The sequence below is a fragment of the Pelodiscus sinensis genome, chromosome 5 (genome assembly GCF_049634645.1).
Source record: "Pelodiscus sinensis isolate JC-2024 chromosome 5, ASM4963464v1, whole genome shotgun sequence".
In the NCBI taxonomy this organism is placed as follows: domain Eukaryota; kingdom Metazoa; phylum Chordata; order Testudines; family Trionychidae; genus Pelodiscus; species Pelodiscus sinensis.
In genome coordinates, this window is record NC_134715.1 from 50,636,536 (window position 1) to 50,663,414 (window position 26,879).

General features: G+C 43.4%; 1 protein-coding gene across 2 annotated transcripts in view; it reads left to right on the forward strand.

Annotated features, from left to right (window-relative positions):
• Nucleotides 1-26,879, forward strand: part of SCLT1 (sodium channel and clathrin linker 1) — a 135,232-nt gene that overhangs the window by 5,292 nt on the left and 103,061 nt on the right. For both annotated transcript variants that reach the window (XM_025187118.2, XM_025187119.2), the window contains exons 4-7: nt 1,005-1,057; nt 6,013-6,085; nt 6,845-6,900; nt 14,040-14,175. In XM_025187118.2, the coding sequence (XP_025042903.1) occupies nt 1,005-1,057; nt 6,013-6,085; nt 6,845-6,900; nt 14,040-14,175 (318 nt within the window). The remainder of the gene's footprint in view (nt 1-1,004; nt 1,058-6,012; nt 6,086-6,844; nt 6,901-14,039; nt 14,176-26,879) is intronic.

The following is a 26,879-nucleotide window of genomic DNA, read 5'->3' on the forward strand; positions in this document are numbered from 1 at the left end:
TTTCATTGTTAGGCAATAAGTTCTGAATGGCAGCATTGAAAACTGATGAAAGAGTAATTGATTGGCGGGGTTATTTCACTCTGAGCACTAACAGAGACATTGGCACAGACTCCAGGCAATGGACAGGTCTAAGCCACAGGGTTAAGTCAATTTAAGTTCTTCATCTTCAGCTATGTGCATAACATAGCTGGAGTCATCTTAGCTTACATTGACTTACTACAGTACCTATATTGTCCTGGGTCGATGGCAGAAATTTTTTCCTCAGCATGACTACTTCTGATAAAGTACCAGAGTTTATATGAGAATGATCTGAATTTGATGTTTCAGGTCTTTACTAGAACAGCTAAATCAATCCCCTGGTGAATCGATAGCTGCAGCTTTGATCTCCTGGAGATGAGCCCTCAGCAAGATAACAATACTTTAATTTACATCACATCTAAATGTGAAATTAGCATATTTGTAATCTTAAGTGGTTCAAAGTTATTTTTGTTTAATTTTTATTAAAGCTTAATCTCTACAGAAGTTGTTAATATTTGCCCTTGAAAGATTCCTAGTTGCCATAGTTCTTTTCAAGCCTTGTCGAAGAAAACATAGCTATACACAGATCTGACATTATATACAAACTACTAAGTTGTTTGATTAGCTGCCATTATTTTTGCCACTTTTTTGTGAATTATCTAATATCTGTTTCTATCCAGAAGTGAATATACAATTAACATGTAGTCTCGCTAGAGTAGTTGATTCCCTGCTCTGTGATGTGATATTTCTACATATGTGTGTTTCCCATGACATATTTAGAATTCCAATGACAATGTTCTCTTTCAGATTGCATGGAAATTTTAAAAAATAGCTCACTGTGCATACATACCTAAAACTAAATACATGAAATGTGATTTAAGTTTTGAGTATAAATGGAGTAGAATCAAATTCTTAAAAGTTCTGAAGTCAAGATTAAGAACTTCTAGTTTTGTGCAGCTGCATTAACATGCAAACTACTCTTACAGACAAACATCGTAAGAGGAGATGACACACTGGAATCCTGGCTGACTGACCAAAGGTATTTTCTATAGTTTGGAACTAAATATTTTCATATTTTTAATGAACTATTTAAAAATTGTCATGCACTCGAGCAGTGGGGCCTGACCATTTTCAGGAGGTAACTTAGTTTTTATAAATTTCTTATTGTGAAAGTTTAAATAACATGAATTTAGGAGGTATGATTATGTGGCAGATGAAGTATCTTTATCAATCTCTCTCTCCTTTCAAAACAACAATAACCAAAAAAAAAAAAAAACCCCTCCAAAGAGTCCACTTTAACGAGCCCTTGGGAGGAAGGAAACTAGAAGCTGGATATGTGTGTGACTATTTTCTCTGTGACAGAATAATAGATATTTAGGGCTGAAAGAAACTTCAGTGTGTCACGTGGTCCAGTGTCTGCACTGAGGCAGGACTATGTTATCTAGATCATCCCTGTCAGGTGTTTGTTTAACATGTTGTTAAAATCTCCAACCTTCCAGGTAGTTTATTCCAGTGCTTAATTGCAATTACAGTTAAAAAGTTTTTCCTACTGTCTAACCTAGGTCTTTCTTGCTGCAATTTAAATCCATTATTTTGTGTCCTGTCCTCAGTTAAGGAGAACAATTTATTTCCTTTCTCTTTATAACACACCTTTTACATACTTGAAGACTTACCATGTCTAACTCAGACTTTTCTTCCATTAGAGTAAGTAAACCCCTCTTTCACTCTTTCCTGGTAAGTCACGTTTTCTAGATCTTTATTTTTTGTTGCGGTGTCCTGGACTTCCTTCAGTTTGTCCACATCTTTCCTTAAGTGTAGCTTGCTGAATTGCAATCAGGAATACAGCAGAAGCCTTATCAGTGCTGAGCAGAGTCAGAGTTATAACATTCTTTCAAGTACATTCTAATGCACTCCAGAATGTTTGTTTGTGTGTGGGTGGTGTGGGGTTGTTTGGTTTTTTTTCGGCAACACTATAACATTTACTCACCCCATACAATGATCCTCTATGATGCCTGGTCCTTTTCTGCAGGACTCCTAGGGAGCCATTTCCTCTTTGCGTAATGATGCATTACTGGTACTTCACGTCAGGACTGCAATAAAAATCTCACTGAGTCTGTTAGGATTACACCTGAATAAAAATAGCAAAGTTTAATTAACAAAACTTTGACTTGTCTTACAAGTATTTTATGAATAATTATTTGCTCAGTTATTGACATTCAGGCAGCTATTTTTATATCCAGAAATGTTTGGTTAAAGTTAACATGTCATGAATAAAAATTCACAAGAATTTTCACACTCCAAGCGTTCCTTGGACATTTTGGAAAGCTATAATCACTTAGGTTAAATCAAACAAATACAACTCTCTTTGATAATTTATAAACAGAGAAGAACGGAGTGGAGAAAAGGGATATCTGTTTACAAAGCCTAGTTCATCCAAAGAGGGAGCAGAAGCAAAAATCACGTAACTTAAGTCTGGTCTATACTAAGAGTTTACACTAAATTTAGCCACATAAGATTGATTTTTCTAAACTATGTGTTCCTGCTACCAAGCCTGTCTCGTTGAAGTTAAGGGCCACTGAAGTAGACGTACAGTGCTCCTAATTTGACAAGGAGTAATGCAATTCCCAATCTTGCCTGGTCGAATTTACTATAGTGTAGACAATGTGTTCGCATAAGTGGAGGTTATTGGACTGTGGGAGGTATCCCGCAGTCCCCCGCTCTGGCCAGAACTTGCAGCTCTACTGCTCTACAGGTAAACTGGTAAAGCCCTGGGAAAGTTTGAATTTCATTTCCCCAGTGGCCAGTGTTGTGAGCGTACCTCGCAGGAGGCAGCACAAATGAGCAACACATGTGGTCATGACTTCCAATTCTTCAAGTCCCATGAGCTCCCTTTCCCAAGGGTGAAGAAGAGCACCAGTGTGCAGGGGATCATGGACCTCATCAAGGTGTGGGGAGAGGAATCCATTCTCTCTAAGCTCCAAACCAGCAAAAGAATTGCTGATATTTATGCAAAGATGGCAAACTGCCTGGTGACCAAAGGATACTCCATGGACACCAAGTAGTGTACGGGCAAAATCAAGCAGCTGAGGCAGTTCAACCACAAGATAAAGGAGGTGAATGGACAGTCTGGTTCACCACTGCAAACATGCTGGATCTGTGATCAGGAGCATGTGATGTTAGGAGGGGACCCAACCAATTTCCTAAGCCTGACTGGAGTCCAGCTTAGATACTCCTGGCATCAAGTGGTGGCAGAGGGGGAGGAGGAGAATGAGGTAAATGAGCCAGCTGGCATCTGGTGAGAGCCAAGAACTTATGACATTGGAGTCAGTCACCTCCTCCCAGGAGGATTCCCAGTCAAGCACTGATCCCAGGGAGAGCACTCCTGGTGAGTTTCACAATTTTTTTCTTAGAACAAGCAGGATAAGGCAGTTAAGTGTGATGTGCCGTGTGCTCTGTGTGGAGGAGCCCGGAACAGCTTGTTAATGTGTCTGGAGATGGAGCAGGGATCCTCCATGCATGTCTCCATGAAGCTCTCAGATAGGAACTCTTCGATTGTTCTGACAAGGTTTTTGGAGAGACTAGCCTTATTCCATCCTTCATGGTGGTACGTCTTCCCACATCAAGCCCCCAATAAGTGGTCTGGCCCCCAATAAGTGGTCTGGCATCATTGAACCACAAAGCATTGCAGCATAAGATCCAGGTTTCTGGTCACATTCATTCAGCATCCGTTCTCTTCACTCAGCCTAATTTGGAGAAGACTGATATCTCTTACAGCAACTTGGATGAAGGAGGAGGGGAAACTATTAGCTGCTGCCTCATGACTTTAGCCTCTGGGGAGGTAGCACTATCCTGGGAAGCTGCATATGCCAGACACCATCCTGCCCCGCTGATAGAACTGCATTGCAGATCCCCACTGCTTCCTTGTATAGGCTCCTGCAGACTGGAAAAGTAACCCTCTGAGTAATGAAAGTATGTGTAAAAAGTCCAGTCAGCTCAAAGATTGATTTTGTGTTTACAACAGTTGACTGAATCTTGGGAGTTCCAAGTTCATTACCTAGCTCTGCCACTGACATCCTGTGTCACTTTAGGCAAATTTCTTAATACAGGCAGTCCCCGGGTTACGTACAAGATAGGGACTGTAGGTTTGTTCTTAAGTTGAATCTGAATGTAAGTCGGAACTGGCGTCCAGATTCAGACACTGCTGAAACTGACCGCCAGTTCTGACTTACATACAGAATCAACTTAAGAACCCCAAGCGTCCCCAAGTCAGCTGCTGCTGAAACTGATCAGCAGCTGATTCCAGGAAGCCCGGGGCAGAGCAACTCTGCCTCGGGCTTCCTGTAGTCAGCGCTGGTCAGTTTCAGCAGCGGCTGAATCAGGACGCCTGGGGCAGAGCAGCTGGGGTGCTGCTGGGTTGCTCCAGTAGCGCCTCTCCTCGGCGCTACTGGACCAACCCAGCAGCACCCCATCTGCTCTGCCCCAGGCGTCCTGATTCAGCCGCTGCTGAAACTGACCAGTAGCGGCTGAATCAGGACGCCTGGGGCAGAGCAGCTGGGGTGCTGCCGGGTTGGTCCAGTAGCGTCCAGAGCGGCGCTGCGGGACCAACCGGCAGCGCCCCAGCTGCTCTGCCACAAGCGTCTGGAGAAAAGCCTAGTCTGCTGGGGGGGGGGAGCGTACTAACTGCGCCCCTCCCCCCCACCCCAGCAGACCAGGAAGACGCGGGCGGCGGACTGAGACGCACCGCGGTCCCGCCGCTTGGGTCCTCCGTGGCTTTGCTCCCTGTCTCCGTGGTCGGGGAGCAAAGCCTCTGAGGACGCCAGCAGCGGGACAGCCGTGGGGCGTCTGGGCTGTCCCGCTGCCAGCTTTCCCACAGCTTTGCTCCGCGTCTTCCTGGTCTGCAGACCAGGGAGACGCGGAAAAAGCCCTGGAGTACACGGGTGGCAGGACCGCGAGGTCCCGCAGTCCGTGTCCTCCAGGGCGAGCCCCGTTCGTAACTGCGGATCCGACATAAGTCGGATCCGACATAAGTCGGGGACTGGCTGTAGTTTATGTCTTGTTTCCTGTTTATAATACGGAGATAAAGACAAAGAATGGGTTGTCTATTGAGTTTATAAAATTTGAGTCCCATATCTATACAGAAACCAGCCAATAAGAGCTGCAGAGATGATGATTGCAGATGCCAGCAACTCATGGAGACACATTGTCCCTTTCTCCCTAAGGAGCATGCAGAGGCATGCCAGTAGATGGCAGCTTTTGGGAATGGCATGGGGCATAGCTTGGAGGCAGCCTTAAGAGTTTCTTGCTGGACTTTCAGCAGCCTGAAGATTGCAATTAACTGGCTGTATCTCCAGGATCAGCCAGCAGATTGTGATGAATAGGTTGGTGTAAGTACTGATATAGACAATGGAGCAAACTGAATAGTGATTTGTGAATACTAGTGCAAATTGCTTGTAGTTGCAAAGTGGTCAATAAGCAGGTAGGAAAAACTTGAACTGTTGACAGAGTAGAAAGAAGTATAGTAGGGAAAAATAACTATCGGGAAGAAAAGTAATGTCTGTGAATATAGATGCATTATTTTACAACTTCTTTTATTATTTAATGTTCCAGTTTTGTTTCTTCGTATGAAAAATTATAGAGTTGATAGTTCGTGTTAAATCTTGTTTTTTCCCTTCTTTAGTGTTTTATTGTATAATGGTGAATTTATATCACTTTTGCAGATAAGTAGCTTAATTTTGATACGAGAAAACTAAGTTTTACAAATGCCCTTAAACTTTGAATGGCATTATTTTTCTTTTAAGTAATTACTTAAAAGTAATAACCAAAGGTTCTTCATTTGACTAATATTCTAGGTCTGTCAAGAAACATGGAAAAAGATATATTTTTGGCTCAGGTTGAATAGTTGTTTGATAAAGCATTTCCGTAAACCCAGGTAACTACTCGAATGCTACATCAGTAGCTATAATTATGTGTCTTATGCATTTCTTTTGCTTTTAGCTTTCTGTCCCCCCTAATTGCTGAGTATGATAAACATCTGGAGGAAATGAGTGAACAGCTGCAGTACTATCAGGTATGAATCATACCACTAGAAATATTTTAGACTGTAATTATTTAAAGAAAAAATGTGCAATTAAAATATAAAGTTTCCATCTTCATATTTATTCATTTAAAAATTAGGAAATAAAAATATAAGTACCAAATTTAAAAGAAACTAAGTCAATATAAGATGAGAATGTAAATTTTGAAAATGATGTGTTTGATGTTTAATATTGAAGCATAGTTCTTATAATCTGAGGATAAAATATTCCAGAAGCTAATTTGACTTTGCATTTGACAACCTTCTAAAATTCCATTAATTTTAGACTACAATGTCTGCAATTAGTAGTAATATTTCACTCCTTTAGTGCTAATATCTTACTGTATTCATTTCTGTTGAAGGAATGGTTTTATACTAATTTTTAATGTTTCACTAGATACTACCTTTTTTTGAAAGGAGGTGTGACAATTTCTTGTCATTTCAATTTCTTGTCATAGAAAAGAATATACTCAACCTGCCCGATACAGTGTCTGCAGCCATGGAAGTAGACTTGAAACATTAAATATGTCTATTGGCATGTTCCTAGCACATAGGAGTAGCAAGAATCCTGTTTTGTGAAATATTAAATAGTTTTTATGTTCTTTAAATGAGCCCATTATACAGGAACACCTATCTACATTAAACTCCAAAAAACAAGTTCAGTGATTATTTTGTTATTGCGGTGTGACTTCAGTGCTTAGAGGCTCTGTGATTTAAATGTAAAAAGTTCAGGGTCAAATTTTACTCTTTCAGGCACAGATGGGAGAGATGAGACTAAAACTTGAACAAGTCACCAAGGAAAATGAAGGGTAAGTTAATTAATATACTTTTTTAGAAATAGAACATTTTAATAATTGAAAATATTTCTATGGATCAGGAACATAAACCTCTGAACCTATGGATTGTAGTCAAAATTTTCATACCTGCATGTTTAAACTTAAGGTCTTAGGTGTGTTGAGGAACTCAGGTTTGGAAATTTGGACTACTTATACACATAATTAAACAGGGAATAAACCAAATTTGATATTTAGAAGTCAGTGTACACATTCTTGTGTGTATTGTGCAAAGTGTGGTTTTTTGTGTGTGTGTGTGTGTGTGTGTGTGTGTTAAACATCTTGTGATGTACGTAATGAAGAAGAGAATAGACTCCACACTTGCTTGCCTTTCTCCTGCTTCTCTCTATAGCAGTTTCTCTTCCCAGAGTCTTCTTTTGCTATAACGTGGGTTCTGGGATTCTACATTTGTTCTGATCCCCTCACTCCTCCACATTTTTTTCTGACACTAATCTTTACACTATTAATATTTTCCAAAATATTAAAATGTGCTTTAAAGTCAAAGACTACTCAACGTAGGAATTGTACATAGTATCAGCATGATCAGTATGCAACTTAGTTTCCACTGTTCTATCCTCTTGCTCTCTCACTAGGTTAATTAGGACGCCCAAATTGTCCTCTTGTTAATACCTCTAACATCACTCAGATTTTTGTGGTGCCTTAACAGAAGAGTAGGGGAGAAGTCCATTAGGACACATTCTGAGTCATGACCAGGTCCACATTGAATCAACTGTATATGGTGCCTTCCACTGAACCTACTGTCTCACTGTATATGGTGCCTTCCCTTCCCGCAGCTCTGTTACCAAAATTATCCTTTGCTGGGAGGATGAAAATAAGTATGAGTTTGTTTTAGGTTTCTATTAAAGCTTATCTTGATGAGTCAGCAGGTGTAGTCACTTGAGACACACATTAACAAAATTTAAGTGGGTGGCATCAGCTTCCATCAAGATACTAAGAAAAATACTGGTATTGAAATGCATTTGCTGGCATCCTAACTGGTCTTCTGTCATGTCCATTTTATTAATACACATTGGACCTCCCTGGTATGACTTCTTCAGGGCTTGACCAGTCCCTGACAAGGGAGTTTTCCAGAATGGAGGTGGCGGGCTGCTAGCCTCTCTGTCGGGTTCCTCTCTTCAGCCACCATGGCTCCTCTCCCCAGCCTCCTGGCTCCACAAGCTTGCAGCAGCCTTGTTAGGGCTTCCAGGCCAACAAGCTGCGGCAGCCCTGCCGGAGCCCCCAGTGACCCCGCCAATCTTGTGGCAGCTCCACCAACCTCACAAGAGCCCTATTGTCCCACCGGGAGTTCCCAGTGGCCATGCTGGCTATAGGCTCTGCTACCCTGCAAGCTCCAGTGCCCCCATTGGCTTTCCAGCCATGCAGGCTCTGGCTCTGCTGTCCCCACCAGCTAGCTCCACTCTGAGCTGCTAGCCATCTCTGCTACTGGGCCTCTCTAGTCTTGCAACATACATGGTCCTTCTGGATCATGGATATTGCCAGATCAGAGTGTCTCAGACCATAGAGGTTCAGCCTGTACCTTTGTAATTACAGTAAATGTAGGGTGTACTTTTCAAGATTTTTGTGCACGTTCAGATAATTTCTTTGGTGCATATACATCAATGCATTTGACTTAACATTTTTATGGCAGTGTGCTAAGTGTCTTCTGACAGTTGCTAATTGTTAATAAACTACTAGGACTGCAAATCAGAGATGATAGACCAGCAGAAACTGTTCGTGGTTGTTTAAGCACAAATGCTGTGGCATGCAATCTTTATATCAATTATCATTACTATGCTGTAAAATAATTCAGTTTAATTCACATGATGGATTATATTTATGCAATAAGACATATTTTCAGTGTGACAGGTACGCAGAGTGAGAGCGAGAATCAAGCATGTAGTTTTGCTACATGACAGATTTTCTCCACTTCAGTAGTGGAATTTACATGTGTTTTCCCAGATATGCAAATCTTTGTTCTAGTGACTACCCAATACTATGTTCTGGAGACCTCATGTGTTTTATTATCAGTTTAAATGGAGACACATTTTTATTAGCTGTGAAGCAGCTCTGAGATTTGAGTGCAAACACAGGAGGTGATTCAGGGACTCAGGAGAGGAACAGTGCAAATTGAAACAAATAATTAAAAAGCGAACTGTGTACACAAGCCTGTTAGACTTCTCATGTCATAGTCATTATGACATTTCTGCTGATTTTTTAATGTAAAAACGATAGTTACTATGCAAAGTAGTGACATATTTTGCTGTTAAGTGGTTATATTTAATATATATGCATACATACTGTTAAAAGGCAAGTTAACTGGTAATATAGTTAAATATTTTCAGATACTGCAACTGTCACTGGGACTCCTTGCCAATTTTTGTAGTTTAAAAAAAGACAATGACTTAAATATGTTTCTCTCTTCTGTTACTGTGTGACAGGCCCACATATATATAGGAGTAGATTAAACTATGTAGGGAAAAGAATTGAACTGTAAATCTTCAGGTTTTTGTAACCTTTTTCATAGATTTTGATCTTTTTCTGTACACTTTGTTATACTAATCATGGTTACTCTTTGTAACAGTAAATAAAATGGAAATAAGTGGGATTTGAGTTAACCATGTTCCTGTATGTCTTAATTCTCAAAAGAGAGGAGCACACAGTTACTTGCAAGTATCATAGTAACATTGGAAATGTATCCTTTGTAAGTGAGTAATAACTGAAATCTATTCTTGTAAAGTATTTCTACTACTATTTCATGACATTTTTCTGTTTGTATAGGCAGCTGCCATTAATGACGATGGGAATTATGCTAATGTATTAACAATAGTTATCATTTAGCATTTCTCATTATCAGAATGCTTTTCAAACTGAGTATAGTCCTCTAAGATTTGTGGTTAATTTTAAAGCTTTTGCAGAAACATTCAGGTATTAGGATTTTTTTGACCAAAAAAATATGTTTCAATCAAGGCAAATATTTTTGTGTTAGTGCCATTAGTATCTGCAGAATCTTGACTTCCATTTAAAAAATTATAGTTCTTATGTTTTTTTTTTATATCGTTCCTGATGCATATGTACCCTGACAGAAGGTGGTGGCGGGGAGGTGGTGATCATTAACTGGTTCAGTGGCGGTTGCCTACCACTGACATGGGGTGAGAGGCAGTATTATTTGGAAGTCTAGACTACCAGTTGTCATTGGAGGTCTTTAGATCCAAACAATGAGGGGATTTCCAGACAAAGAGATAGGGTCTGATTTAGGGCACCTGTGTATTGGAGTAAGATCAGGCCTTTGGCAAATAAACTTTGGATAAACTTTCCAAGGCTTGTTAATTGATATGACAGACACCTCTCAGAGTAGATTTATATGCAGTTAGATGTTGAGTATTACAATTCCTTTGGGATGAAGAGATGATTACAAATCTAAGGTCAAATCCTGCTGCTTTTAATGATGCCAGTAATTCTAAGAGACATGGATAAGGTCTATGGTATCTGTTTTTTACTGCACAATTGATTAGGAGTTTAAACATGTGAGAGAATCCCTTAACTGACACCTTTTGTTACATTATGTAATTCAGCCGTAAAACTTACATATCCTTCAGTTGATTTACCGACTCCAATAGATATGATAGTGTACAGAAAGTAGTATTGTATTATGGGGAGCAGCAAATGGGCTAGCTACCCCAAGTAAAAAGCTGACCAGACCCTGTGGGTGGGTGGGTATGTATGTGGGGCAGCAAGCCTATGCTGCTGCTGCCCATGTTATAATAGCTACATTATTTTTCTTTGCATACTTGATTTACCTCTTCACAGATGGATATAGTGTTTCTGCCGCTGTATACTACATGACATTCATTTCCAGTGGATGGCAGATACTGTATCAGTCATTGTCCTCCCCTCAATTGTGCTGTCACTAGAAGACAGTTTTGTGTCACCATCAGGGATCCAATGTAGCTTGGCAGATCACTGCATTTCCAGACATCCTAGCAATGGTATCTACCTTATCCTCATCTAGATAGCTATTATAGGGATGTAAAATCCCATTTAATCAGGTAACTGGTTAAACGTAGGTTTAACTGGTTAACCGACTAAGCGGGATCCCAGGCTGGGGAGTGCTCCAGCCCAGCTTGCAGGGCTTCTTGCCCCCCAGGTTTGGCTCCTGCAGAATCTCACAAAACTAGATGACTGGGTATCATGGGGTCGCGCGCCCCATGGGGGGTAAATCTGGCCCAGCGGCAGGGTCTATAATGCCCTCTGTCTGGGGTGCAAGGGTATGGGGTAGAAAGGCCCGGGCCCTCCCTCTCCACCGGGCCCCAGCCCAGGGCCCTATCAGTGATGGGTGGTTCCCACTACTGGCTTGGCGGGGAGTTGCCACTGAAGCACACCGAGTTCTCCGGGGTACCTCCTGCTCCCTGCCCTGGGCTGCTTCCTACCCCGTCTGCTGGCTGGCCTTGTCCCCACCAGGGCTGGCAAATGCTGCGGCGTTGGCAGCGACATTTGGTGCAGCTGCTGTAGCTGGCACCGCGGCTGTGGCAGTGGCCCATGGCTGACACGGCTGTGGCTCTGGCTGATGTGATAGCTCTGGCTGGGGTGGCAGTTGCGATGGCAGCAGCTCTGGCTGGTCCCGCAGGGGCGGTTGCTCCTAGGCTCTGGCAGGAGCTCCTTCCCCTTCAGTGGTCACCCCTGACTAAGCTGTTCCACCATCCTTTATACTGACTCTGCAGCTGGAGCATGCCCAGCTGGGCCTCAGGGAAGGGGCCTTCTCAGCCCAGCAAGCCTGGTTAACCCTCCACTGCCAGTGCAGGGTTGGTACACCGTGTCATACCGGGCAACAAAAGGGCAGATGAAGTTTAATGTTGACAAATGCAAAGTAATGTATTTTGGAAAACATAATCCTAGTTACGTGCACAAAATGATGGGCACTAAATTAGCTATTCATTCAAGAGAGAAATCTTGGAGTTATTGTGGACAGTTCTCTGAAAAAGCAAACAATGTTTGGAATCACAAAAAATAGAGAGAGAATAAGACAGAAAACATGTTTCTACCTGTATATAAATCCATGGTATGTCTTCATCTTGATGATTACCTGTTCTGGAATTGACCACTGTTGGAAAACAGGATACTGGGTTAGATGGATCTTTGGCCTGACCCAGTAGGCTGTTCTTATGTTCTTATTTTTCTGCAGCTATGCTTACATTTTCATCATGCTAGCTTGGTGAGAGCTAGCTTGAGTCTGTCTACTCTAAATTGGAATCATGGTGCTAATTTCAAATGTAGATGTAATCTAAATGTGAGTCTCTCTCTCTCATAGTTGGCTTTTCCTCAGTAAAGTTTTCTCTCAGATATACACTTACACCAATAAACAAACTAATCAATATATTTCTCTTACAAAGAAGTGATGAAGGAGGATTTATTTTATTTAAAAAAGCTTGTGAGATGATTGATATTGCAGTGAGGGGACTACTACCTACATTTTTCTTGGCCGTCACGAGCTGCCACTCAGAGGCTATGTCTACACTGGCGCGATCTTGCGCCAGAGCTATGCAAATGAATATAAGTGTGGAATATCGCCAACCCTCATTTGCATATCTAATGAGCCGCCATTTTGCGGACGAGGCTCTTGCGTAAGAAGGAGCTGTCTACACTGCCCCTTCTCGTGCAAGAAAAACCCTCTTGCGCAATGCTGCTACGCTGATTATTTTCGGGAATAATGGCATTGCGCAAGAGAGTTTTTCTTGTGCAAGAAGGGGATAATGCTCCAAAATGCTGCCTTAACCTTAGGAAAAATAGCAAGGGTCAAAATGTTTTAAATTTAGAAGTTTGCAATTTCATTTAAAATTGGTCAACAATGTTGGCAATTCTACAACTTCCAAATAGTTGGAATAAACAAACTAATAATTGGTAATATAATAGTATTTTAGTTAAAAATAAAGTTGCTATGGTCTTAACTGCAGCATTCTGGTACCTTACCAGTCACTCTAATCTTTGGACAATGGGGAAGAGAAGAGTAGAAAACAGGTTTATTTCAATGGCAAACTCTAAAATTTACCCATAGCTCTGAAGGGCTCCACTTCTCTCTATTAGAACACAATTTACATTTTTAAAGAATGTACTATCATTGAATTGCCCATGCATCTCATTTTCACCTAGAGCAATTCTGCAAAAGTAATGTTTGATGAGGATATAAAAGTTTTTGAGTTTATGCCTGAGAAATCAGGGTTAAAAAAAGAACATAATTTGCAAACTTTCTGGAAAAACATCTAAAACTCTTGAGTTTAATTTAGTTCTTGTTTCCCTCTCCCCCCTCCTCCATCCAGGCTTTGGCTTTGTGCTTTAATGGAGGAAGAAGTTGGTTAAGAGACAGCAATTGATATTCTAGTCTTCATGATGAGGGGGATTAACATTCAGACTCAGATTAGACGACCGCTTTTGTTTTATACCATTCTTCTCAATGGCAAGAATAAGTGACCGTTATAAAAGCTGATAGATGTGCACAACATAAATACTTGAAAATATATAGAGTTTGTTTTTAATAGCTGAGCTTCTGGTTGAGGTAACCTTAGGGCTTCACTACATGGAGCTCTATTTCCACCGAGGGGTGTAAGATTTAATCCTCAGTAATATACCCTTTACTAACTAGCCTGTGTGGACATGCTGTAGTGCACCAAGACTTTCCATGGGAACATCTTTGTGGTCCTATTTCAAACACTACTATGTCAACACATATTAGGGAATTTTTTTAGTGCACAACATCAAAGTTTTCATTAGTTAGTTCAGACTAAAAATTGATACCACCCTGGTATGGACATAATGATGTAGGCAAACCCATAGTATTTAATGAGTTTCTTTTGGAGAAGAAAGCAAGGGTGTTGTATGACTCTGTTACCTCTTTGAGAACATTATAGTGAATTTCCCACATTTTAAATTGTTTTCATTTTTATGATACACTCAAAGATAATTAAACATTAATTCAGAATTTCAGTTACATTTAGAAGGTGCACTAAAAATACAACTTGTTTAAAAAATTGTTTTACACCAGTTGTATTTGTTACTTTAAATGTGTGGATTTTTTTACTTGTTGAAAGAGCAATGGTTTACTTCACTACTAATTTGTATCACAGGCTCCATGAGGAATTGAAAGAGATTGTTGAGAAGCAACTGGAGGACCTTCCTTCTGGCACTGTCTTGGGGAGTGATGTGTTTGCAGATGAAGAAATTGTAAGAAATCTTCAAGATCAGTTACAACTAGCCAATCAGGTGAGTGATTTTTAAAGTGTTACTTTATTTCTTTGGCTTGTTTCTTTGCAGGTTGGGAAATCATCCATTGGTAAGGAATCCCTTTTCATAACCATATTTTTTGGTTAAGAAATATGAAAAAGTACTATATTTACTTTTTGGAAGGAGTAACCTACAAACACTAATACTTTTGCCTATCCTGAAAGAGTTTGTCACTGAAGTTTTGGGCTCAGTCTTTTTATTAGTATTTAATTTTTGAATTCCTGAGTAGGGAAAGGAAATAGTAATGAACAGGGCTCGACAATTAGGGCAATCTACTTGCCCGTGGCGAGTAGATTTTAGCCGGGCACGGTGCCACAGCACAATCAGCACGCACGTAGCGTGGTCTGCGCATGCGCAGTGTGCCAAACCGCGTGGCTGGCAAGCGGGGCTCGCCACCGCTTGTCAAGCCCTGGTAATAAAGTTTGATGCTAAAACCCATCCAGTGGTGATGAATCAAATAGCTATCTGAATCAAATAGGCTGGTGTGCAAACCTTTGTGTAGATGTTGAATCAGACAGTCTCAGAACTCTTGCAGAAGCCACATGTCACTTCTGATTAAACTCTAAAAAGATCTATTAAAAATAGCAAAACCTATTATTTCTGTTCATCTCTTTAAAGTGACATAATCAGTCACACTGGATACGTCTAGACTTCAGGCTTTTGTCGACACAAGTTTTGTCGACAGGTACTGTTGACAAAGCTTCTGTCAGCAAAGAGCATCTAGACTACATCCAGTTCTGTTGACAAATCAAGACACTTTGTCGACATGACAATGTAGACGCAAAGGACAGTGTAGATGCAATAATACCTTCTTTTGACAGAACTCTGTCGACAAAAGGTATTATTCCTCGTAGAATGAGGTTTACAGCCGTCGACAAAACTGCTGAGTTCTATCGGTGTTATGTTGACAGAACTCCTCAGCAGTGTAGATGCAGGTATGCTTTTGTCAACAAAAGTCCACTTTTGTCGACAAAACCCTGTAGTCTAGATACACCCCCGTATTGAAACATTTTCACTTATCTAAATTGTGTATTTTGTAAATAGGGTCACAAAACTGGACTTTTGATTCATTAGTAGAATAGATCATTGTTGAATTCATCCATTTAAACAAACAAACAAACACCTCATCTTAGATTTGTCTACACTACAAGATAAGCTCAAATATTCTATGATCAGGTCTGTCCACCCAACATGGAGAAGGCAAGGGGCCGTGTCCACAATACAGGCAAGAGTAGAATATTCTCTATAGTAGCATGTTCACATTGACAGAGCCTACCATTGAGTCAGAGAGCGAGGAAGCACCATGGGGAGATTGGCAGGCTGGCCTATGCTTCTGGTGTCCGTTGGGTCCAAATAGCAGCAGTGGTACAGACTCCCAATGAAGACAGCACTGGCACTGCGTACCGAAGTTTCCCCAGTACTGAACATATTCACGGTATGGGGCGACTTGGTACTGCAACAACACCAGCCCTCTGTACTGCCAGCATCGGTTTTTCCTCCTCCAACGCTGCTCACCAAACATCAGGAACTGGCTTTTTCGTCAGTACCGGGCACATTGTTATTCAGTACCAATGCTACACCTACGTTAGAGGGCCCCAGAAGACTGACTGCAACATCAAGCTCGGCCCCACCCTTTTCTTGGTAGCAGTGAGGATGATGAAGAAATCTTTCTTTCCATAACTCTCCTCTCCAAAGCCATCCTCTCAGTAACAACAAAGCTATCCTCAGATGTGACAACCATTCCCATGGTTCCCTCTCATTCCATTCCCTCAGTGATGGCAGGGATGGGATCCATGGGGCCCCATGAGAGCTCAGGCAGCAGCACTGCAATTGACAGCAGTAGCTAGACCTCAGGAATAGTTCCTAAACTACCTTCATCCACCAGATGTGAAAGAGGAGATGGAAGATCTGAGGAGACACAGGAGGAGGACAACTTACCTCCATCGCACATCTCCTCTTTCTCTCCGGATGAATCTATAAGGCCCCTCCGCTGACAGCAGGCGATGACTTCACGTCCTTTCAGGACCTATACAGGAGGGTTGCCTATTCCCTCAACATTTCCTTAGTTGAGGTTCCTGAGGTTCAGCACAAGTTGGCTGATATATTGCATGTGTCAGTGTCATTGAAAATAGCTTTGCCAATCTACAAGGCACTACTTGACCTGGCAAAGATCTTGTGGCAAACTTCAGCCTCAATTTCCCTGAACTCACAAAGGGCAGACAGGAAGTACTACGTTCACCCATCTGGTACCAAACTCTCGTGGTGGATGCAACCAATACCAGGGCAAACGGACCCAATATAAATCCACTCCTTATGACAAGGACTGGAAGACGCTGGACATTTTGGATAGAAAATCATACTCCTCCGCATCCTCCAGATCAGAATAGCAGATGAGCCAGCATTGCTAGCAAAATACACATACTACCATTTTGATAAAATAAAAACGTTTATTGAACAGCTGCCTGAGGACTACCAAGCTTCATAAGAACATAAGAATGGCCGTTCTGGGTCAGACCAAAGGTCCATCTAGCCCAGTATCCTGTCTGCCAACAGTGGCCAGCACCAGGTGCCCCAGAGAGGGTGGACCGAAGACAATGATCAAGCGATTTGTCTCCTGCCATCCCTCTCCAGCCTCTGACAAACAGAGGCCAAGGACACCATTTTATCCCCTGGCTAATAGCCTTTTATGGACCTAACCTCCATGAAATTATCTAGCTTCCTAACCTCCATGAAATTATCTACTCCAATATAGATGATGGGGTTCTCATAGCAAAAAGTGCTCTGCCGGTGTTGCTTGATGCACCGGATACTGTCTCAAGGTAACTGGCGATGTCGAGGGTCATGCGTCAGGCCTCCTGGCTGCTCCTCTCTTGGTTCCCTGGGGAGGTGCAGAACACGGTTGAGGATCTCCCCTTCGAGGAGCAGAAGCACTTTTTCTACCACGACAGATGCTTCTTTGCATTTGCTCAAGGACTTGCGAGCCAGGCTCAAGACATTAGGTATGCATGTCCCTCAGGCCAAAAAGAGGTTTAACCTCCTTAACATGCCCCAGGGCAGATCATCATCATACCGCACTCAGAGGAGCTATGATGTCAGACACCAGCAGAGGCAACAAATGTAGGCAGCCTCAAGAACAACCTGCCACATCTCAGTCCTCCAATGGCAGGCAGACGTTTTGAACATCTGGTCGAGGGTTTGACATTTTCATCAGCCAAGCAGTACTGATTCAGCCTTCAGCCTTTCCACCATGCCTGGGCCAGGATTACAATATACAGATGGGCCTCGGAGGTAATAGTGAAAGGCCTCATTCTTTCCCTTTCTTACCTTTTCACAAACCCAACCTCCTTCCCCATCCTTCTTCAGGGACTCCTTTCAGGAGACTCTGCTCCAGCAGGAGATACACAAACTGCTCCAGATGTGAGAAATAGAGCTTATATCAGCACATCAGAAGGGGAAGACCTTCTACTCCTGATAATTTCTCACTCCAAAGAAATCAGGAGGTTGGAGGCCCATCCTGGACTTACGTAGGCTGAACAAGTACTTGAAAAGGCAAGGATTCACCAAGGGTAACCCTAGACAAGATAATTCTGGCCCTTGAAAAAGGAAACTGGATGTCGTCCCTTGACCTATAGGATGCATATTTCTACATAGCAATTTGCTCTTGGCACAGAAAATTCCTCAGGTTTGCACTAAAGGATCAGCACAGTTAGTATCAAGTCTTACCCTTGGGCCTATCTTCAGCACCCAGGGTTTTCTCCAAGATCCTTGCTATAGCAGTTGCCCACTTCAGGAAAGTAGGAATAGTAATTTTTCCTTATGTAGATGATTGCCTGATAGTGACTCCTATGGAACAAATGGCCATGGACTACACCACAGAGACAATCTGGTTATTCAACACTCTGGGCCTACAGATAAACAAGCAAAAATCTCACCTTACTCCATCTCAGGAGCTAGAGTTAATAGGCACAACATTGACTGCCTATGAGCACAGGTGCTGCTACCAACATAGAGATTCCATTCATTGGCCACATTAGCAAGAATAATTATGGACAGCCCTACAATATCAGCCAGACAGTGCCTACAACTACTCAGACAAATGTCTGTGACATACGCAGTCCCTCACACCAGACTACACGTGCAGTGCCTGCAGTGGTGGGTTCCCACATGCTTTCAGCCTCACAAGCACCCTTTGCACCAATTTCTGAGTCCCACAATCAAAGTTAAGGAGTCTCTCAGATAATGGTTGCAAGCTAGCAATCTCTGCTGTGGAGTCCCTTTTCAAGCAAACACCACCATCCATACACCTAACCACAGATGCTTCCCTAGAGGGCTGAGATGCACATACCAATGGCTACAGCACCCGGAGGAGATGGACACCTCCAGAATGAGGCCTGCACATCAATGCCCTGGAAATCTGCACAGATCATGTGAGTGCTTTCTTCCCCTCATTCAGGGCAAGTCAGTGAGAATCCTCACAGAAAATACTATTTCCATGTTTTATATAAACCAGCAAGGCGCAGGGCCAGGTCATGTCATATCTTTGCAAAGAGACCACAGCCCTCTGCTATCAGTGCATTAATTTCCTAGGCAAACAAATGTCACTTGACATATTTGGCTTGGTTTATTTCATCAGAAATATGGGAGGGGATACATCCCCAAGCCCTACATACAGTCTTCAAGAAGTGGGGCTTTGCGGAAATAGGCTTATTCACCACAATTCGTAACGTGAAGTGCCCCAGGTATTGCTCCAGAGTGGGACTGGGCAAGAGTTCCATGGGAGATGCCATGATGATCAGTTGATCTCACAATCCCCTTCCCACCTCTTCCCCTTCTCAACAAAGTTATACAAAAAAATAAAACTGGACAGGGCCAAGGTCATTCTGATAGCACCGGCATGACCCAGGCAGACCTGGTTTCCTTACCTGTCTCAGTTGTCAGCTGCTCCTCCAATTCCAATGGCTGGACATACTGTCTCAGGATCAGTGCCGGGTTCTTCATCGTGACGTTTACAAACTCCATTTCAAGGCCTGGTTCCCCTGAGGGTTATTACGCAGGACCTCACCTGTTTGGAAGAAGTTTGTAGTCTAATCATAAACTCACTAAGGATCTTAACTTGGTCCATAACACCGTAACCCATTCTCCTTTTGAGCTGATGGCAACGTGCACTTTGTCGCATCTTTCCATGAAGATTGCTTTCCTACGTGCCATCGCAACAGCCAAAAGAGTCAGCAAGTTCGCAGCGTTCATGGCGGATCTGCCATTTATGATATTTCACAATGATAAAGTGATGCTTAGACCACATCTGAAGTACCTTCCAAAGATAGTTTCACAGTTCTACCTCAACAAGCCTATATACTTACTTGTTTTCCACCAAAAGCCTCATCCTGATGCTAATGCAGCTTGACTTCACTCCTTGGATGTTTTATGGCAGTTGCTTTTTACTTAGCTAGAACAAAGCAATTCAGATGCTCTTCCACGCTGTTAATTTCCATAACAGATTACTCTAGGGGGCAGGTAATTTCAAAATAGAGGCTTTCAAAATGGATGATAAATTGTATTAAAACTTGCAATGACGTCAATAAGGTGTCACTACTGACTCAGTTGCAGGCACTCTCTACCAGGGCAATGGCCACCTCCACAGTCTTTCTGCGTGAAGTGTGCCCATTATGGACATTTGGTAGATTTGTAGAGCTGCAACATGGGCATCTACACATACCTTTATGAAACATTACGCAATAGATCTTCGAGTGGCATCCCTGTGGTGCTCCACTGTAGGTGTTGGGCTCATCCTGGCGCTGAAGATTGGAGACTTTCAGTAGCTATAGTCAGCTGGACCATGCATGCGCGGTTAGCGTCTCGTGCCATTTGTGCCCTTTGATCATCACGCACGGTCCGGCTCCTGCCAGTTGCTCTCAACCATCCTCGGTCACAGACGGAGCTCATTTTCCTCATCCAGTCCAGTGTCCTGTAAGTATATTTGTGAAGAAGTTAGAATTAGTTTAATTAGTTAAGTAGTTTAATAGTTATTGTTCAGAGTTCTTTCTTGTTTTAAAAAAATATATTTTTTTGTTGAGGCATATGTGGCTCTCACTGCTTTTAAATAGCAGCCCCGTGGCTGTCCTGAAAAAAAAAAAAGAGTAGTACGGACAATATTTAGTATATTCATTGAGTTAAGCCCTAAGGGAGTGAGAGGAACTCAACAATGCCTGATTGACCAGGTTTTAAGAAATGCTCCCTTTGCCGCGAGCCTATACCAGCCTCTGACAGCCATTCGGAATGTATTCGTTGTTTAGTAGAGGCGCATGTCCCATAGAAGTGCATTCATTGTTACAAACTAACTACCAGGGCGCACCAAGACAGAGAAATGCTCCTCAAGATTATTTTATTTAAGGCACTTCAACCCAACAACGCTGCCCCAGTGCTGAGATCACAGTGGGGTATGACGCAGAAGCACAGAGCTTCTTCTCCTGAGATGACCACAGTTAAAAAGATAAGAGTGCCCCCCCCCCCCCTTCCTGCTGACCGGGCTAGCAGTCAGCAGAGGAGACAAGCCCAGTACGTCCGGCACTGTCTCTGGGGCCTCTGGGTTGGCTACAGCTGCAAAGTCTAAGAAAATGATGACCCTGGCACCGGCTAGTCGGTCACTGCTGGCACCAAGATCAGTGCCTGCTCTGGAGATTCAGACTACCAGGCAATTAGTCGTCCTCGGCACCAATGATACTGGATTCACCATTGGCACCGACACCATTGCCGTGATTGGCACCGATGGATGCACGGCAGGACTCTGCACTGGGTCCATCAGCACCAGGGGCGTCTCAGATGTCGGCGCTGACGACATCGCCACTTGGGATGGAATCATCGGCACAGTCTACAGTGGCATGGGGTGGCACTGCATCGACACTGAGGAAAGCCGCAGATAAGACCAATAACCATCGGAGTCCTATGGTTAAAGTAAATTGTTGTCAGCATTCAGACATTGATTATTCCCCTCGACGGAGTCCTCTATCGCCTTACCGAGAGCTATTGCGAGATTATAGGAGACATTATTATAGATATCGTTCACTTTCTCCCGGTCCTTCCTCGAGATGCTCACTGCACTCACCGGTGCAGTCGACTCATACTAGTTATTGCAGGCAGTACAATAGCGTCATTTCATCTAGATGTTCATCACTGACCCAGTCTGATTTTTACGAGCATTATCATAGGCCAAGTTACTCTTCTCCTCACTACTATCGCTCCCATTCATACAGGCGATCTCCATGCTGTTGACACTTACCAATCCATCACGGGGCTACAGTTGAGCCACACCATCAGCAACACCAACCAACCCCTCCTCCACAGAGTCCTGTGACCGTGGTCCATCACTCTGAACCAGAAGAAGGTCAATTGTCCGAGTGGGATGACCAGCAACCGGAGCCACCAATAACAGACCAATCATCATCTTCCCCAAATGAGGTGCTCTTTTTAGGTGATATGTCTCTGTCAGACAACCTGAAACCATTTCAGGAGCTTTTCAAGCAAGTGGCGGAGTCTCAGGAGGTCCAACTAGCCGAGGTGCAGGCCAAACAATATCATTTACTGAAAAATCTGCACCCTCAACAACGTTCCAAAATTGCGATCATGAAGGCCCCGGAAGACATTTGGCAGACTCCGGCCTCTGTAGTGCCCACTAGTAAGCAGGCTGATAAATATTTTGTGCCCTGTAAAGGTTTCGAATTCCTATTCAATCACCCACAACCAAATTCGCTAGTCGTTGATGCAGCTCACCAAGGATCCAAGACACCATAGTACAAAACATAAGTCCTGAGAGGGTCATGAAAAAATTAGGGTATGTCTACACTACCACCCTAGTTCGAACTAGGGTGGTTAATGTAGGCAACCGAAGTTGCAAATGAAGCCTGGGATTTAAATATCCCGGGCTTCATTTGCATCTTGCTGGGTGCCGCCATTTTTAAAGCCCCGGTAGTTCGGACTCCGTGCCCGCGGCTACACGCAGCATGGAGTAGGTAGTTCGGATTAGGCTCTCTCATCCTCGAGGTATACTGGTCGTTCGGATTAGAAAGCCTAATCCGAACTACCTACTCCGTGCCGCGTGTAGCCGCGGGCACGGAGTCCGAACTACCGGGGCTTTAAAAATGGCGGCGCCCGACAAGATGCAAATGAAGCCCGGGATATTTAAATCCCGGGCTTCATTTGCAACTTCGGTTGCCTACATTAACCACCCTAGTTCGAACTAGTGTTACCCTGGGACGCAGTAACGATTAATTTTGAAACCTAATTTGGATGCGCTCTAACTTGAGATTGATGTTAAATGTTCCAAGTCCCAGAAGAGCACTCGCCTGAGGCCGATTACTCGAGGCCGTATCTATCACCGGCACGGATTTTCCCGGAAATAAGACACAGACTTAATTTGGGGCCCAACCATATATTGTAAAATTTGAAATACAGAACAGCAGGTAATATCTTCGTAAACAGTTCCCTCTCTATCCCTGAAAATTAAGAAGATAGAAAAGATCCCTAGATACACAAGGAGTATACTTTACAATCACGTGGTGTAGACAGACGAGAAGCTCACGACCTCAATGCCGCAGCTAATTGCAAGCCTTGGCAGAGGTACTGTGAGGAGTCCCACGATGACACTGGACCAAGCCCTCTGGTTTAGGGTAGGCAGACTGTAGATTATCCGACGAAGGCCTTGTGCTCTCCGAATGTAATCCGTGGGGAACCAATTGGTCTTCAGACCCAGGAATACTCCACAGGTCACCAAAACCCCCAAAATACCCACCACTCTCACACTAACACATGACTGTATACACTCACACTCTTTCACTCTCTCATACACACTGACAAGGAAAACTTCTACGGAACCAAAAGAAAAATGGAACTGGATCAAAAATCAAGGTAGTCGCTCTCAGGTGGAGTGAAGAATCCAGAACCAGAACTCCTGTTTAGTCAAGGTATATAAACTCTCTGAGGCGGGAAAACCTCAAGGGTGCCAGGTGCACAATCTTGTGGGTGATGTGCATAGATTTGAGCTGTGTGCAAAGCCATTTGGTTCTGAGTGCAAAGCTGTTTGGGGCTGAGTGCAAAGCATTAGTGCCATGTGCAGTGGGCAAAAAGGCGGGAAGCCTCTATCTAGTCCCTTTCCTTAGTCCAGACTAATGTAGATAGTCCGAATTAACTACTAGTTCGAATACCCTTAGTTCGAACCAATATTTTAGTTCGATATAGTCAGCACTCATAACATCTCACAAGTTTCTTTCACACAACCTTATAACTCTTAACTGCAAACTGAGGTAACACTAGGGTGGTAGTGTAGACATACCCTTAGATATTTTCAGCAGGAAAGTTTATTCCTCCGCCACATTACTTTTCCACATTGTGAATTATGCCGCCCTCCTATCAAATCACAACTTCTATAATTATTCCAAAGTGACTGACCTTCTCCAATACGTTCCTGATTCCAAGAGGCCACTTTTAAAATCTGTGGTGCAAGAGGGCTGTACGTTGGTGAGAGCAGATACACCCATACACGCCACAGCGATAGCTATGAGGAGATGGTCTTGGCTCGCCTCTGCCGGAGTTCCCAGAGAACTTCAGAGTAAGGTGGTGGATCTTCCATTTGAAAAGAGAGTTTTTTCAAAGACAAAACGGATGACATCCTCCACTCTGGAAAGGACTCCCGTAAGACCCTACGTACCCTTGGGATGTACATGCCTCCTTAGTAAGAGGTACTATCCATACCACATAAGGTACAATTATCCTTTCCAGAGGCAACAACACCGTACCTCTGATCAAGTCCGTCCAAGACAATGCCTGCAACACTCAACCACCTCGCATGACCAACCAGGCTGCCATGAAGCAGCAGATTTGACTTGTTGGTTGAGGGCATGCAACCAGTCTATGTTGTTGGGACTTAACATCATGTCCCATACATTTTTCATCACTGTCTACATCCGTTCTACGGTCAATGGGCCACCATAACATCAGACCGATGGGTCTTAGAGCTTGTGGCTTTCTGACACACAATCCTATTTATATCCATTCCTCCCATTGCCCCACCAACCCTGTCTCTCTTCAGCGATCCATCTCACAAGAATCTCCTAAAGCAAGAGATCCATCGACTCCTGTCTGTCGGAGCCATAGAGATGGTTCCAATGCAGTTCAGAGGAAGGGATTTCTAGTCCCGTTATTTCCTCATGAAGAAGAAAATGGGGGGATGGAGACCCATCCTTGAGCTCAGAAAACTGAATCGCCACCTCTGGGAGCAGCGGTTCAAAATGGTGACCTTTACCACCAGAATACCATCACTAGACAATGATGATTGGTTTGCAGCCCTGAACCTCCAAGACGCGTATCTCCACATTGCCATCTACCCAGCACGGACATTCTTCGGAGCATCTTCTGCCTCTGGGGTCTCTGCAAATAGACCTATTTGCCACTTACGACAACAAGAATTGTTGCCACTATTTTTCAAGAGCAGGCATTGGGAAGGAATCACTAAGGGACACGTTTCTTATCTGTTGGAACATGCCCCTGCTTTGTGTTTCCCCTGACTGTACTGATACCCAGAGTGTTAGAGAAAACCAGCTCAGACTCAGCACAAGTAATTCTCATAGCCCCAGCATGGGCGAGACAACCGTGGTATCCCTTTCTGCATCGAATGTCCTTACAACCACCCTGCCCTCTTCCCCTCCTATCAGACCGGCTTTCTCAGAACTACGGCTCTCTCCTTCATCCAAGACCAGAAATGCTACATTTAATGGCATGGCTTGTAGCTTGTTCAAAGCATCTGAAGATCTCTGTTCGGAACAAGTAAAAATGGTCTTAATGCATAGTAGGAGAGAATCTATAAGGACAACTTACCTTGCTAAATGGCAGCGATTTGTAGTCTGGTACTCGGATAACCAGATTGACCTGTGTGCATCATTGCTGCACCAGATCCTCAATTACATCCTTTACCTCCAACGAACAGGCCTATCTCCTCTTTGACAGTACATTTAGCAGCAGTCAGTGCCTTCCACCATTCTATAGAGGGAGTATCAGTATTTGCTCACCCCACCACGAAGAGATTAATGAAAGGGTCGACGAATCTCAATCCCCCATTTAGACCACCGCCACCCTCCTGGAGCTTGGACTTGGTGCTGGATACCCTAATTTATCCCCTCTTTGAGTCATTAGCCATGACTTCTCTCCACATGTTCACCCTCAAATTTGTTTTTCTATTGGAAATTACATCTGCATGCAGGGTTAGTGAGCTGGCAGCTTTGATGGCGATGCTACCATTCACCAACAATTCCATGATATTGCGAGTCCATCCTGCTGCTTTTATTCCCAAAATTTGCTCCAACTTTCATGTCAATGAACCAGTTGTACTATGCTCATTCTATTGGAATCCTCACGCTCCCTGCACGAGAAGCTGTACTCCATACCCTCGACATGTGTTGAGCAATTGCCTTTTATATTGATAGAACGCGGGACTGGCGTAATAGTATCAATAGCGAACTGTTAGCAGGAATTTAATGTACTCAGAAATGCACTAAAACCAAAATGGTGACTGTGACTAAAGGGACAATCCAAAATGGAGTTGTGGTGCATGATGGGATTTTAACATGGAACCCAACAGACTGAGAGGACTTTTGCCGCCAAAACCATCCTTTACATACGGCACGTGACTATACACACTACACCAGTTTGTCTTCACCCAACACCATTCTCTGCACCTGGCACTCCAGCTGCTTTCCCGCCCAGAGGCGTTTATAAGCTCGGACCCTGAGAGCGTTCGGGTTCCTAATTTCTCGGGTTCCTAATTTCTCAGGTTCCTTCATTCCTGTCTCTTTGTGAGTTCATCGTGCGCCTAGCTTGCTGTCTCCAGGACAGTGGTGAAGGCCGGGACCTATCCTGATAACAGACCAGCATCTAACAGGGTGCTTCAGTCCACCACTGTGGTGAAAGCCTGGTGCAAGTGGACTCTAGCTACCTGTCCTGACGAACTGGACACACTGCCTAACTCCGATTGCTGTGGTGAATGCCCTCTACTCCGGAGCTGGGAAGACCATCTTGTGTGTGTCCTACTCACAAACTGACTGTCACACCATCGACAGAGCAACAACAATGACTCCGCAGTGTTCCTCCCCTGAGGCTATCTGAGCTAAAGGGTTGTAGGTCCTGAGCCTCGGCTGTCGGTTACCATCTATGGACAGACGGAGTATAATTTCCTTTACACACTGCATAACATCTCATTATTTTAAAAGGGTGTAGGGTTGGTTTTACTGTTTTGTGTTGTGTTTATTCAAGTTTATTGGTTACCTGTTGTATTCAATACATTTTTACATCTTTTAAATTTGATATCAGAGTCTGTGTTTATTTCCATCTGAGAAATCCGCTGGTGATAGATACAGTGGGTTCCAGGCCGGATCTCCTTCTGGGACAAAGGCATTTACCATCTGGTCAGCAGCCCCAGTCTAAATTAGTTTCCTAGTGCACCTTTGCTGGTAACAGAACCCTTCTTAAGGCAACCCTTTGTTGTCTCAATGTATCACTACCTGTTATTCCATTCGTAACAAAAGTCTTCAAAAACCATGAAAAGCATACTCTGAGAGCTATGGCTACGTCAATGGCCTTCATGCGAGGGGTTCCTTTGCATGACGTCTGTCGAGCAGCTACATGGTTATCTAATGCCA